At 40.3% G+C, this 16,227-nt stretch overlaps 1 protein-coding gene across 1 annotated transcript; it reads right to left on the bottom strand.

The window, feature by feature from the left end:
- Positions 1–358: 358 nt before the first annotated feature.
- LOC136262745 (uncharacterized) lies at positions 359–11,216 on the bottom strand. The gene is made up of 2 exons (XM_066057138.1): positions 10,210–11,216; positions 359–1,450 (listed from the first exon to the last, which is right to left on the bottom strand). The coding sequence occupies exons 1-2, from the start codon at positions 11,143–11,145 to the stop codon at positions 449–451; spliced, it is 1,938 nt and encodes a 645-aa protein (XP_065913210.1). The 5' UTR covers positions 11,146–11,216; the 3' UTR covers positions 359–448.
- Positions 11,217–16,227: the final 5,011 nt, after the last annotated feature.

The raw sequence follows: 16,227 nt of genomic DNA on the forward strand, positions 1-16,227 counted from the left end.
TATTTTGGACTCATATAAACATTTATACAGATTTAAGCATTCTTAGTACTTATCTGCCCCTAATTTGTGGAGAAACTACTGTTTCTTCCTTAGTTTCTACCATATCCATTGAGTCCAAATAGAGATCTGTGTGTGTTTAACATGCTGGCTTGTTTGACTCATTTCTTTACTTTTTTAAGTGATCTCTATTCCCATGTTATAATCTTTAAAATTATTTTACACTAATCTTAAACATTTATGGATGGGTTTTTATTATGACATTAATTTATTGACATTAATTTATTGATTCGTAGATCTATTCACTGTTTCATACTGTAGCAGTTTACATTACAGGTATACATGTATTGTATGACAGTAATAACAAAATAATTCAGTGTTAACTTATTTGCAAAAGTGTTAATTTACCAATACAATACTGAACTACACATACTGTTAACATAACTGCACTCTAGCTAGTTACTAAAGATCTGTAACGTACAACATGTCCTATCTCCACTATGGACAGAGAAGATGCCATGTTAGCTTCAAAGCCCACTCCACCAGTGGTCCCTCCAATAACAATAATAGTGTTACTATTGATGCTTGCTACTCCAACATTACACCTGGCACTGCTTAGAGAGTCCACTTGTAACCACAACTTCTTTTCAGTGTTGTACATGCAAATGACTGAGGTAGAAGTGTCATCATCACCACCAATTATCAGAGGAGGATTGGAACATGGTACGGTAACAGTGTCCCAATGTGTTGCTGGTGACAGCTCCTTCCACTGACTGGCTACTTGATTTAATGAAGCTACTTGATTTGATGGTGTCAACAGTGAAGTGATGTTGCTTACTGGCAACTGGTACGATTTATTGTAACGACCTCTAGTAGTACTGTATCCCACTATGAGTATGTGTTGTCCTGCAATTGTGGGTTTGATGGCCCACATAGGAACAGGCAGTTTAGTAGACGTTTTGATCCACGGTGATCTCCTTTGCCAGTTCATTATCTCAATACTGTCTAGGTCAACGTTGCAATCACACTCTCCTCCCATAACAATCATGTGATCACCATGGGTGACCACTCCCGGTAGGAGCCTCTTTTGTATCATATTAGGGTAGTATCCAGTCCAAGTTTTAGTGTACCAGTTATATGTAGACACTTTACTATGACGCTTGTGAGTAACTGAGTCATAACCACCAAATATGGACAAGTTATTATTCACTATGCATAGTACTCCACATCGATGACCACATGACGATAGAGTACTCCATTGCTCAGTCATTAAGTCATAACAGTACACATTGTTATATGTCCCATCCTCTGGAGCACCACCAGCAGTGACGTAGATGCAGTTGTCACTCACTGCAACTGATGCTAAATACATTCTACTTGGAAGATCAGCACACTTCTCCCACTTCAGGTGATATAGTTTAGTATACAAAGCATTTGCCAAAGGTGGTGGCTCCTAAGGAAAGAAATTGTGATTATCAAATATTGTCTGGCACACAGAATGTTTGTATGGCATTGTATACTATATATGAATGTACAAAACACAATTACTCCACTATGCATACGTACTTGTAATAAAGTGTAATATTGAACTGACTTGTACACACGTACAGTGCTGATGTAACAACACATGAATATATTTGTACTCATATGACATCACTTAGTTAATTTCCTGTATCCTGTATTTATACAGTCTTGCTATGTTGTACATTATTCAGTCTGGCATATTAAAGTTATTAGTTGCTTGTATGTTAGTTATTGACGAGTATTACATTGATAGCTGAAGTTGGCCATGTCTAACCCTAGCACAGCTGCAATGAGTTCCAAGTAGGGTTCCACCGATACAGAAAAATAACTACCGATCCGATACCGATACCTAGAAGCAAATTTTCACCGATACAGATTCCGATACCGATAATTGCTATACAATTTACAATCATCTCAAGCTGGCTATGTGTGACTGTTCTAGTAGAATATATTATTGTGCAGTGACTGTTCTATTAGAGTATTTCGATCTTTTTCATGCAAACATAGTAAGTAGCAGTTGCTTGATGTTTAGCAAAGCAATTCCTGTACCTTTTATGCTAGAATAATACTCAACACTATTTCCAACTTGTTATACCTCATGTTTTGCTAGCATAGGATTTATGATGATAGTTATGGTTATGACGATTGGCGCGAGTGGCTATTAATCGGTATCGGAATACCTGAATAACCGATACCGATCGATACGAAAAGCCCAATATCGGTTCCGATACGATACCGATCCGATTATCGGTGGAACACTAGTTCCAAGCACATCAGTTTGGCCAGAATCATCTCAGAAGGTGACCCAACTGAATGGTTCAAGCATTATGAGATCTGCTGCAGTGCAAATGACTGGAACGGTGAGATGAAAGCAAAGAAATTGCCGACACTATTAGAGGGAGAAGCACTTGTTACCTGGCTAGAGTTGACCACAGAGCAGAAAGCAAGTTATGACCAAGTTAAGAAAAACATCCTGGAGAGAATGGGGCCAGTATGGTTTGTGTCGATGGATGACTTTCATTGCAGACAGTTGCTTCATGGCGAGTCATTGTCTCTATACTGTCACAAACTAAAAGGCTAATAGATCGAGCTATGCCAGCAGCAGATGCGACAACACGCCAACAGTGAGTGATTCACCGGTTTCTAATGAAACTCCCCCTGGAAATAAGCAAGTGATTGCATGCAGCAGGAGAGATTAATGACCTGGGGCAGCTGATGCAGCGAGCAAAGTTGTTGATGACCATTGATGCTGAGAATCCTGGTGAAAAATTAGCAGCTGTTCAGCAGCCAATTGACTGTGTGGAAGCCCTAACAGAGCAAGTCGCTGTCCTGACTGAACAGGTGGTCGCCATGGTAGCTAATCAGATAACCTCCCAGCAGCCAGCCAGACTCCTGGCGCCCCCAGCCCGTGCGAGACGCTGGGGGCGCCAGATAACCTCCTGGCGCCCCCGGCCCGTGCGAGACGCCCCTTGTCTGTTTCCATTGTAGGAAACAGACAAGGGGCGTCTCGCACGGGCTGGGGGCGCCCCTGAAAGCAGTGAGCCCTTTGTGTAGTAATGTAGATAGTTATAATAGTGTAGTTGTAGCAGCAGTAAGGACACAAGGGTCCATAATTAATGGTGTACCAGAAAGCAGAGTTGTTGAGGTAATGGTTGACTCAGGGTCGTCTGTATCGTTAGTAAGAGAGAACCTTGTTACACCTAACCACAAACTAGTTAAACCCCCACAGGGACAGCAGTTAGTGTCAGCAGCTGGTGAGCCCATTTCAGTTTTCGGACAAATCACAACAAACATACAGTTAGGTAATGTAAAAGCAGACCACTGTTTTGTTGTAGTTAGGTCACTAATCACACCTGTGATTGTAGGTGTTGACTTCATGCAAAAGCATGGCTTATTACTTGACTTCACAACATCACCTGTTACCATACACAATAGTGCTGTGACTAAACTTCCACCTGAAATGGAGCCACTGCTTGAAGCGACTAAGGCAGTTAAGATGAAAGCATCACCAGTTTCATGTGTATCCCAGTCACCTGAAGAAGCCATAGATGACTATGCTGTCCCTATCTTTGATATTAAAACCTCAAGTTATGATCTGCCTGAATTTGGTGATCTAGCCCTTTTGTCGCTTGTTGAAGCTCACAAAGAGCTGTTTCGTACCTCCCCCGGGCATACCACAGTTGCAGAACACTTCATTCCCACAACTGGTAACCCTGTAAAAATACTACCTAGAAGAATACCAGGGAATTACCATGTAGACGTACAGCAACAAATAAACACCATGTTGCAACAGGGAATAATTGAGCCTAGTTCTATCCCATGGATGGCCCCTGCTGTGTTTGTTCGTAAGAAAAATGGGAAGGTAAGCTTGTGTGTTGATTACCGGGAACTGAATAAACGCACAGTTAAGGATGCTTACCCACTTCCTAGGCCTGATGAAGTCCAGGACTGCTTGATGGGTTGCACAGTTTTCTCTACCCTTGACCTCAGGAGTGGGTATTGGCAGCTACTAGTTCATAGCGAGGACCAACCCAAAACTGCTTTTTGTCCTGGGCTTGGGTTGTTCCAATTTCGTAAAATGCCATTTGACCTTTCTGGGGCTCCTTCATCATTTCAAAGGCTTATTAACTCTATCTGTGGTGATTTATCATTTGTCACTACGTATTTAGATGACTTATTAGTCCATTCTGTCAATCTACAGGAACACACACAGCACCTTGACACTTTGTCTCAGTGTATGTCCAATGCTGGACTTACATTTCGTGGCAGCAAGTGCCACATTGGCTTGTCTTCCGTTACGAATCTGGGGCACAATTTTTCAACAACTGGTATGTCCCCCAATTCTGAGAAAGTATCTGCAGTTTGTAACTGGCCTACTCCATCTGAGCCAGGCAACCTTAGAAGTTTTCTGGGGCTTGCATCTTACTATCATCGTTACATCCACAAATTTGCAGATATTGCAGCCCCATTGTACAACATATCCAACAAAGGGACCCCTTATGCGTGGGACAAGTCTTGTGAATCAGCTTTTAAACGACTAAAAGATGCCCTTTTGTGTGCCCCAATACTTAAATATCCTGACTTTTCTACAGCTGCTAAACAATTTCAGCTATATACAGATGCCAGTGCCACAGGTATTGGCGCTGTACTTGAACAAAGTGGCCATGTTGTAGCATACACTAGTAGAGCTCTCTCAACTTCAGAGCAACACTATAACGTAATTCAAAAAGAGTGCTTAGCTGTTGTCCACGCCCTTAAACAGTTTCGACATTATTTGTTAGGTAGACAGTTCTCTATCATTACTGACCATGCTCCCTTGCAGTGGTTTATCTGCACAGAAAATGGAAGGCCTCCTTGCCAGATGGGCACTCGCCATTCAGGAATATGACTTCACTATTACATATCACAAAGGGCAGAACAATGGCAATGCAGATGCACTCTCTAGGAAAGCACACACTGCTGCAACTACACAGCTACATCTGCTCACTGAAGAATTACGCCAGCAACAATTTAACCATCCCATTGTCCAACAAATTTATGAAGCACTGAGTCAAAAGCAGTCTGCCCCACCTCATAATTCTGTATGGCATACACATCCTTACTCTCAATACAAGCAGCTTTGGTCACAGTTGTGCCTGCATGATAGGTTACAGGGGCGTACAAGGGAGGTTTCCAGGGGTTTCAAGAAACCCCTTTGGATTTTACACACTACTTGAAATATTAAGAAATTGAAACTTCAGGTTTCCAGTATCTGGAACAGGACACATTCTATCTTAGTTAAATAATAGTTTCTGATATGACAGCAACACTTATAGCATTGTTCTTCAGTGCTGGTCACTGTAAAGTGCTAATAATAAATAAATAATAAAATTGCTCTGAATTAATATGACTTCGGTGAAAAGATCGAGATACTCTAATAGAGCAGTCAGGTAATATAAAATGTGACTGAATTTTGGAAAATCACCCATATGGGCGCGCAAGAAATAATTAGAATTTTTATGTTTAGTGTGTTGCTAATAAGAGCAGGGAACAAATTTAAAAATATTCCAAGAATTTTCTTGTAATTCAAGGTATTGAGAATGGCTTAAAACCATCAACAAGTAGATTTGCATTATGTTGTTTGTGATTTGATCATTAAATATTTTAGGTGTCAAATGCGCCCATATGGGTGATTTTCGGTCACAAATCCTCTAATATAACAGTCACTTAACTGTAGTGGAAACCCCTTTTCAAAATTCCTGCGTATGCCCCTGGGTTAGTATGTCAAAGGTATACACCATCACCTAGCCTTAATACAGTATTGGTTCCTCTCATCCCAGAGTCATACTGCCCCACTCTGTTATATCAGCTGTATCTACTGCCCACTTAGGATTTGAGAAGACAACAGCCAGGGTACGTCACGTTGGGTACTGGGTTGGAATTTTGCAAGACATACACCTGTAGAAAGGTATTGCAGAGAATGTTTAGTTTGTCAGCGTTCTAAACCTGCATTACCAACTCGTGCCCCTTTGACCACTGTGCCCATTGGAAAGCCCTGAGAGATGGTAGTAGTAGATATTTTGGAAGTTCCCACTTCCTGACATAACAACTGTTGTCTTTTGGTTATTCAGGACTACCCTGTACATGACGAAGTGGGTAGAGGCCATACCAATACCTAATCAAACAGCCACAACCATTACCAGAGAGCTTACAACAGTGTATTGTTGCAATGGTATCCCAGACATCCTACATTCAGATCAGGGTAGAAACTTTGAGAGCATCATCTTACGTCAGACTCTTGATGCTTTCGGTGTCACTAAATCACAAACAACAGCTTACCACCCTGCTGGTGATGGATTAGTTGAACACTTCAACAAGTTTCTTTTGCAAATGCTGCGTGCTTATGTTGACCAAAATGATTGGGAACAATATCTCCCTTTTGTGCTGTATGCATACCGTATTGCTGTTCATACGTCAACTGGGGTCTCACCATTTGAGCTGATGTTTGGCAGATGTGCCCACAAGCCACCAATTCCATCTAGTATGGCTTAAGATGTAACCTCATATCAGCATCAGCTTCAAGCTATAAGCTATCTAAGCTCAGAGCACAATGCTCAAGCTAGCACACAGCAAAAGCAGTACTATGATGAACACTCTCTTTCTGCTATAGGTGATTCAGTTTGGCTATCTGTCCCTACAGCAGGCAAGTTAGATCCCAAATGGGAAGGGAAATGGATCATCCAGTCAGTGAAAAGTCCCATCACATACACTATACATGATGGAAGGATTCAAGGAGAACTAGAACAGTTCATGTCAATCGACTAAGACCAAGGTTTCAAGCTGCTACTACTTCAGATGAGACAGATCCACTGTGCCTTCAAAATGATTGGGCTCCCTTTCAGTAGAGCATCATTTTATTGATGATGACCCACCAGAACCTGAGCACCATTATCCTACATGGGACAGAAGACCACCAGACCGCTATTGTCCTTGAGAACGAGCCAAAGCTAGGGGGGCAGATTTAATAAAGTGTAATATTGAACTAACTTATACACACAAAAATTGCTGATGTAACAACACATGAATATATTTGTAATCATATGACATCCCTTAGTTAATTTCCTGTATCCTGTATTTATAAAGTCTTGCTATATTGTACATTATTCAGTCTGGCATATTTAAGTTATTAGTTGCTTGAGTGTATTTTATTGACAAGTATTAAATACTTATGCAAAATGTATATTAAAAAACAAAAAAAACAGCAGAAATGAAAAAAAAGAGGACAGCCAATCATTGCTAGTTTGAAAAACATGTACCTCCAATCCTAGACTATCCAAGAAAGACAGACCACTTCACACTAAAAACAGATGTTTCCGATGTGGAATTAAGTACAGTACTCTCTCCACTTCAAGACACACTGTCATAGAGTTTGCTAGCAGGGCATTAACTTCAACAGAAAAGAACTACAGAAAGAAGTGCCTGGCTATTGTGTGGGCCACATGCAAGTTTTGTCACTATCTTCTACGTACTGTACTTCATTCACCCTAGAGACAGATCACAAACCCCTAGAGTGGTTAAAATCCCACAAACAGAGCCATGTTTGGTCCCAACACCTAGAGCAGTGGTCCCTCAAACTGCGTGCATATGACTTTAAAGTAGATTACCGCCCAGGGAAAGAAAACCTGTGTGCTGACTCTTTGTCTAGATTGCCACTATCACTTGTGGCCTGGGAGAAATCAATGACCCTACAACAACTTTCCACAGCCCAGGACCAGGATTTAGAGGTGCTGTCAATAGTTAGAGCACAGTTAAAAGATCATCCAAGTGTCATGCCAACTGCACCCAAGTGGCAAAAATTTTCACTCTTCCGCTATAAACAGCCATGGCCCCATATAAAAAGTAATATATCATCAGGTGAAAAATCTCCAACCATGGTTAATGAGCGAACGGATGCTTGTTGTTGTTCCCCAGTCCCTGCAACAATCCTTTCTCATGATCAGTCAGGACATCAGGGTGCAGAAAGGACATTTGATAGACAGCCTACTGGGTGGACATGGCCAAAGTGGTAAGCCAGTACTGTAGCCACTACTTCAACTGCCAAGGCCCAATCACACACTCCTAGACCATGGGTGTGGATGTGTTGAGTGTCACGATATAGCAATCAATATATCCTGGTGGCACTACTTTTCCAAGTGGCCATTTGCAATGCCCATGCCTGATCAAAAGGCAGATTAAATTGTACGAATCCTGAAAGATCAGATCTTTACCATGGTAGGCCCACCAGATAAGCTGCACTCAGATCAGGGTCACAATTTTGAGAGCCATATCCTGTCAGAACTTTGCAAAGCCTTTAAGATTTCAAAACCCCACACTACTCCCTACCACCCTATGGGAGATGGTCTGGTAGAACGCATGAGCAGGACGCTGCTTAATCTCTTACTTACTTCTGCACGTAATGAGGGAGAGTGGGAAGAATATCTTCAGTTGCTGTTATACATTTATTGTACTACAAAAAATTGTGTCACAGGTCATCTCGGGGCACAATTCCCTTTCCTGAACTATCCCCTCCCCAAATGCTCCTGAGGCACTGGATCCTGGTGAATACAGTGATCAACTACAGAAGGAGCTCCTTTAACTAACAGAACTTGTGGAAGCCAATATCACTGAGTCAGCAGCACAGCAACAGAAGTCATACCGCAGTGGAGATGAGACCAGACTAGCAGATGAACAGAAAGTACTTGTCAGCACCCCAACTCGTGGGAAACTTCATGCACGGTAGACAGGACCCTGGGCGGTACAGAAACAAATTGATGCAACAAGTGTAAAGGTGAAGATGAGAACAAAAGAACAAGTAATTCACATAAAATGGATCCACCCACTACTGCTGGAGGATACTTCACCTACAGAAACTCTTACTTAGGAACCTCCCCTATTCACACATACTGAGCTAAACACCACAGAAGAGAAGGGTCATTCTCCAAATCCAGTAGACGACAACCCTCAGGAGGAAGGGACAGCTAGAAGTGGTCATGTAACTCATCCAGTGGATTATTATGGATACTGAGTGTTTTTTGTAGGACATTCTCTGGGGCTTGCATTTAAGGGGGGAGGTGTGCAGTGTTATGTATTCCTTTTGTAATGTAATGAATACAATTAGTGTATGGTTGAGGATCACGTGATAATAAAACTGATGGTGGGGCACAGGCTCCAGCATAGCTACACCATTGCTTATAACCTTTTCTACTTTAAAGATGGAGATCCCAATCTGCTACTCTTACAGTAGTGTAGTCAATAAAGTATATGGTCCATACGTGATGGGGCTATGGGACTAAAGCCCCCCTCAGAAAATTATCCTTCATGGAGTGGGGATGAAAACTGCAAAAAATTGATATAATTATTCTAATCAAATACCCTAATAGAGCAGTCAAACGCCCTATTAAAAAATGTGTTCATAAAAAATAGCCTAAAAACGGCTACAGTGGGAATTGAACCACTGACTTACTTTGAGAGTTGTTATCTTACCATAGTACCAAGTGCTTCCAGGTGTCTGAAGGCTGTTTTGTACTGCTAATAAAGCTTAAAGTATAGCTATTAACCCTGTAGTCAACAACTTCTATTCTTAGCCAAAAAAGCTTTTATTTGACTGAAAATATATAGCCTGTTTAGAATATTTTGACTGAAAAGATGATATTTTAGTTGAAATGCTTCAAATTGTACCTATACATTAATTCTGGTGAACTTTGAGACATCATGAAAGCTAAAATGGCTAGGGCTTCTGGGGGGCTGTGCCCTCCAGACCAGGTTATAGTCAGGATGCTTTTTGACCTCACATTTGTATCCAAATAATTATGAAAGATATTTATATTTGGATGATTTTTGTTCATCTCTATATAGTGAGGAATGATGCAAATTTCATCCAACAGTGCTCATATTTCAATATCGGAATGTATTTGTACATGTTGCCTTCCAAAATCAGATGTCTCTCATCTTCCAATGTTGAGAATGTAGCTATTTGTTGCAATCCAAAATTGGATGTTTCTTATCTTCCAATATTGGAGCTCCAGACCCCTGCTTCCAGAAATTCTACACTCTGGTTAACCCCACCCCACATGAACTACTTCCTCTACCATTGGCTTACACCTGCCCCTTACATTTAAAAGTATGTAATTAAGCCTTACCTGCCCCTTACATTATGCAATTAAGCCTTACCAGTAGTTTGTCATTCACATGACCTATAGAAGGTCGCTTGTTAGGGTCATCATCTAAACACCTCTTTATCAGTGGTTTCAGCTCGGCTGCTTTTCCTGTCATTTTGTTTAAGTACTTTTGACGTCGATCTGCTTCAGAAAGAGAAACAATCTCATTGGTATGTGGATCTCGGATCTTTGTACCAGATGGAGTTGGCCATTCTTCACTGAAGACATGAAGAGCTATCCCAGCAAAAGAGAACACATCTACTGGAGTACTGTAAATTGGATCAATCTCATCCAATGCCTCTGGGGGCATAAAATGAGGAGTCCCAGGAGCTGTAGTCAATTTGGTTCTCTTCGTACTATCTGCTTTCACCACTTTGGCCACACCCAGGTCTCCTATCTTAGCTACCAACTTGCTTGTCAACATGACGTTTTTAGAAGAGAGGTCACGGTGAATTACGATTGGATTACGGGTATGAAGAAAATTCAAGCCATTAGATACATCATACAAGATAGATAGTTTCGTTTTCATTCCGATATTGGATTGGTTATTTTCAATGAACCAATTCAAGCTGCATGCCATCAGCTCCATGACCATAATCGGAAGACTTGTGGAGGAATAATACACGCCTTTAAATTCCACTATATTCTGGTGACGGATACTGCTACAGCGTAAACATTCCTTAACAAAGTCGTCTTTGACGGTCTTCCTTTCTTTCACACTGACGTCATCTGCAATAAGTACTGGATGGATCTCTTTTGCGGCACACTTCTCTCCGCGGTACATTACGGTAAAAACTCTTCCGTATGCGCCTTTTCCTAGTTCCTGTCCGATCGGCACCACTCCTGTGAGGGATACTTCTTTTAGTTCTTCTATTTCTATCTGCCGCGGCTTGACAGCAGTAGCAGCACCCCGAGCAGCACCCTGAGCAGCACCCTGACTTTGACCCATTTGGACAATCAAGTAACAGTGTAGTCTCTCGTGGCCAGATCGCTTTTTCTCCGTCACGGCGCTTATCGATTAGAGATTATAAGCGTCTACTCCGCCACGCGAGACTAATAACAGTGTAGGTAAACCAATGGGTGGGACTATTTTTAAAGCTAGTTGCTTAGCAACAGAAATATATATTAGTATTATTAATTACTGGTGAATGCACTGCCTGTATACCGGGTCAACACAAAATTTGTACAATCATAAGATGGCTATACAAAAATAAATCTAGAATTAGCTAAGTGATAATCTAACAATGATTTAAAACAATTAATTGAATTAGCATTTACAACATAGTCAGGTAAGCCATTCCAGTCATTGAGAATCCTATTAAAAAATAATCAGATCTACATTTTAATCTTGAAAATGATTTAAATAACTTAAATTGATGTCCCCTTGTGATGGTATTAGTGTAAGTGAAGAAGTTGTGAAAGTCTGAACTAAAACAATTATTTAGAATTTTATATAACAAAATAAGATCTCCTCTTAGTCGTCGATGAGCTAAGGATGGCAATTGTAGTAAGGATAATCTTTCAGAGTAGGATTTATCAGCCAGTGTTGGTAACAAACGGGTAGCTCTTCATTGGACTTTTTCAATCTTTCTCTGATCCAAAATAAATGGTGGCCCCCATACAGAGTTACTATATTCCAGTGTGGGCCGTACTATTGACACAAACAGTTTCACTAACATATCCGGCTCCACATATTCAAAGGACTTCCTAATAATCCCCAAGAGACGATTAGCCTTAGCAGTAATCTGAATGGTATGATCATGAACTTTAGGTGGTTATCGAATACAATACCAAGAACCTTATGAGATGTCACACTGTCGACCAGAGTACCATTAAGGTAAAAAGAACCATAACTGTGTGCTGTTCCAAAGTGAAGGTGTTTACACTTAGCGACATTAAAATTCAACTGCCACCGAAGTGACCATTCGTGTAGTAAGTTTAAATCCTTCTGGAGAGCTAAGTGGTCTTCCTCATTTCGTATAACTCGAAATATCTTAGTGTCATCGGCAAACATAAATGTAGGACTTGATACTATTGAAGGCAAGTCATTAATAAATATTGAGAACAGCAAGGGCCCCAAAACTGATCCCTGAGGGACACCACTAGTAACTGGTACAGTGCTGGATTTTCTCCCATTCAGTACAACCTGTTGTGTCCTGTTGGTAAGGAAACTCTTTATCCACTTAAATATATTTCCCTGTAGGCCAACTGATGACAATTTATGTATTAAACGTTGATGTGGCACCGAGTCAAATGCTTTCCTAAAATCAAGGTAAATCATTTCAATTGAGTAACCATTATCTAAGTGTTTCGTAAGATAATCTAATACATGTATAATTGGGTAGTACATGATCTACCTGGTGTAAAACCAAATTGATAAGGTGAGATTAAATTATACCTGGTTAAATAATTCATAATGTGATCCTTAATCAAGGATTCCATCACCTTACTAAAAATGGAAGTTAAACTGACTGGTCTATAATTGGAAACCAAATTTCATGCTCCCTTTTTGTGTATCGGTGTAACATGAGCACGCTTCCAATCCTGTGGTAAAGATCCGCTGTTGAATGATTTATTAAATACAATAGACAATGGAACGGAAATAAAATCACCCATAGTTTTGATTACTTGGATGGGCCAGCCATCGGGTCCTGGGGATTTGCTGTTTTGAAGATTAGCAATTTTACTTAAAACATTCTCAGGAGTAATATCAATAGAATCAGTAATAGGAGGAGTACTAGATGGATAAGTTGTAGGGATAGTAGTGGTATCTTCACTTGTAAAAACACTAGAAAAATAATTATTGAAAAGCGCAGCCATATCATCATCAGAGTTAACCGAGGAACCATCAGGACAAAGTAACTCAGAGATAACTGGTCGGATCTTCATTTTTGAGTTAACGTAACTCCAAAAGCTTTTGGATTTGAATTTGCAGAGTGGGCTAGTTGTCTCTCATAATCTTTCTTCAGATTGCGAGTTAAGCTCCTCAGTTGATTATTAACAGACTTGAAATTGTATAGATCACTAGCAGAGTGAGTTAAAATATATTTCTTCCATAACTTGTTTTTCTTTTTCTTTAAAGTGAACACATCGGAATTAGTACAGAGGTTTTTCTTTTCTCTAGGTTTGTAAGTAGGGATACAATCGTCAATAATGTTTTGGAAAATTAACTTAAACAGTGACCAAGCATTATCTATATCAAGAGGGTTCAGAAGGGAAGCCCAGTCCACGTTACTAAGAGACTGTCTCATCAAATCAAAATTTGCTACTCTTATATTGTACTTAACATTATCAGACTTCTTTTGCTCCAAATAACACACATTAAGTTGAACTCTATGCAAATATGGTCACTGTTACCAAGAGGTGGGAGATAAGACAAGTTATTGATCATGTCTGGTTCATTAGTAAAAATTAAGTCTAATAAACTAGGTGATTCATTTTTGTCTAAACCTTGTGGGTTGGCATACATGTTGAAATAAAAATAAATCATCGACCACATCCAAAAAGGGCTCGATATGACAGTTGTTTGTTGAACCTGACAGTTCAGACCAAGAGATCTCTCTAAAGTTAAAATCTCCACAAATTAGTAAATGGGTGTAGTTGTCAAGGATGGATAGTAAGTTACAAAGGGAATCAACACTTGTATTGAGGTGACACGAGAGACTACGATACACACCACCAATTAGCAGTGAATCAGAACCTTGCAATTTGATATTGGCCGATACATGATCCATAAATGGTGTAGACTGTAAAAACACTTGGGAAGATTCCAGTTTATTTGAAACAAAGATTCCTACTCCGCGTATGTTAGTTGAAAGGGGACTATAGTTGTCAGGATCAAAATTTGCATAAAGGGAATAGCCGGGGAGTGCAAATAAAGAAGAACTTATGATTGAACTTGGAGCTTTTGGGAGCATCTCTGTAATAACAATGATATTGGGAGAACTTTTCCCTGCAATTTGAGCTAACAAAAGATCACGTTTATTAACGAATTGATCAGCATTAGTATATAAAACTTGCAATAATTTACCAACTATTACTGAGCCACCAACGACACTAACATCAGGAAGACTGATCAGAACTTCGGGAAGTAGCAGGAGCAACCTGGCGAGGTTGCCGCCTCACTACCACACCATTGCGAATCATCAAAGTAGTCTCACCCTTGGCACGCCTTTGTCTTAGCTCATCTGCTGCCTTCTTGTGTGTTTGATACGCTCGAGTTTACTTCTATCTAATCCAAAACAGCCAAGCTGTAAAAAAAGAGTGCGGCCCTGAGAAAGGCTATGGTGACAAAAGATGTGAAATCCAAGGTGGCAGCCAAGAAATGGCTGTGATGGTAGGTTAATGGTAAAAATTTTAATAACGACAATTCAGATGAATTTTGAGCCAAGACCAAGCAGCACCAAATTCACCTGAATTGTTGTTATTAAATTTTTTACCATTAACCTACCATCACAGCCATTTCTTGGCCGCCACCTTGGATTTCACATCTTTTTTCACCATAGCCTTTCTCAGGGCCGCACTCTTTTTTTACAGCTTGGCTGTTTTGGATTAGATTTCACTTCTTTTTGTGTTTGTATACCCCAAAACCGGCCTATGGCTGGCTTTAGGACTTTTTAACCTATCATTTTTGTCTTTACTACAGGAAGAAGAAAAGATGAAGCAGGGTGATTTCTTTGTAGCTGACCTCTCTGCAAGGTGATCCTTCTAGCTGATCTCTCTACCGGATGACTTGTTTGTAGATGAACTCTCTACGGGTGATTTGTTTGTAGCTGAACTCTCTACAAGGTAACTTCTTCTAGCTGATCTTTCTACAGGGTGATTTGTTTGTAGCTGAATTCTCTACAGGGAAATTTGTTTGCAGCTGAACTCTCTACATGGTAGTTTCTTTGTAGCTGAACTCTCTACAATGTAACTTCTTCTAGCTGAACTCTATACAGGGTGACTTGTTTGTAGCTGAACTTTCTACAGGATGATTTGTTTGTAGCTGAACTCTCTACAGGTGGCTTGTTTCTAGCTGATCTCTCTACAGGGTGACTTGTTTGTAGCTGAACTCTCTACAAGGTAACTTCTTCTAGCTGATCTTTCTACAGGGTGATTTGTTTGTAGCTGAATTCTCTACAGGGAAATTTGTTTGCAGCTGAACTCTCTACATGGTAGTTTCTTTGTAGCTGAACTCTCTACAATGTAACTTCTTCTAGCTGAACTCTATACAGGGTGACTTGTTTGTAGCTGAACTTTCTACAGGATGATTTGTTTGTAGCTGAACTCTCTACAGGTGGCTTGTTTCTAGCTGATCTCTCTACAGGGTGACTTGTTTGTAGCTGAACTCTCTACAAGGTAACTTCTTCTAGCTGATCTTTCTACAGGGTGATTTGTTTGTAGCTAAATTCTCTACAGGGCGATTTGTTTGCAGCTGAACTCTCTGCATGGTAGTTTCTTTGTAGCTGAACCCTCTACAATGTAACTTCTTCTAGCTGAACTCTCTACGGGTGGCTTGTTTCTAGCTGATCTCTCTGTAGCAATAGCTAGTTATCGTTGTCGGATCTGACAGCACCGATATCAGTAGTTCTGCAACAACCAAAAAACTACAAAACAAGAAAAAACTGTCCAATCACACACTCTCCAACTATATCTATTGTGTCCCTATTTACAGATTTTGTGTTACATTAAATGCATGGGTATGTGTTAATAAATAGCTATGTGGATACATCCAATATATTTCATACAAGTTAAGCCTAGTACAATTACAGATATTTCTACATCTCTACAGGGTGACTTGTTTCTAGCTGAACTCTCTACAGAGTGACTTGTAGGTAGCTGAACTCTCTACAAGGTAATTTCTTCTAGCTGATCTTTCTACAGGGTGATTTGTTTGTAGCTAAATTCTCTACAGGGCGATTTGTTTGCAGCTGAACTCTCTACATGGTAGTTTCTTTGTAGCTGAACCCTCTACAATGTAACTTCTTCTAGCTGAACTCTCTACGGGTGGCTTGTTTCTAGCTGATCTCTCTACAGGGTGACTTGTTTC

This window comes from Dysidea avara, chromosome 8, assembly GCF_963678975.1.
Source record: "Dysidea avara chromosome 8, odDysAvar1.4, whole genome shotgun sequence".
NCBI lineage: Eukaryota > Metazoa > Porifera > Demospongiae > Dictyoceratida > Dysideidae > Dysidea > Dysidea avara.

Excerpts from the sequence above, each read along its gene's own strand:
- LOC136262745 (XM_066057138.1), bottom strand. The coding sequence starts at position 11,145 with ATGGGTCAAAGTCAGGGTGCTGCTCAGGGTGCTGCTCGGGGTGCTGCT. Across the intron at positions 1,451-10,209 it reads ATGTGAATGACAAACTACTG|GAGCCACCACCTTTGGCAAA; the intron begins GTAAGGCTTAAT and ends TTCTTTCCTTAG.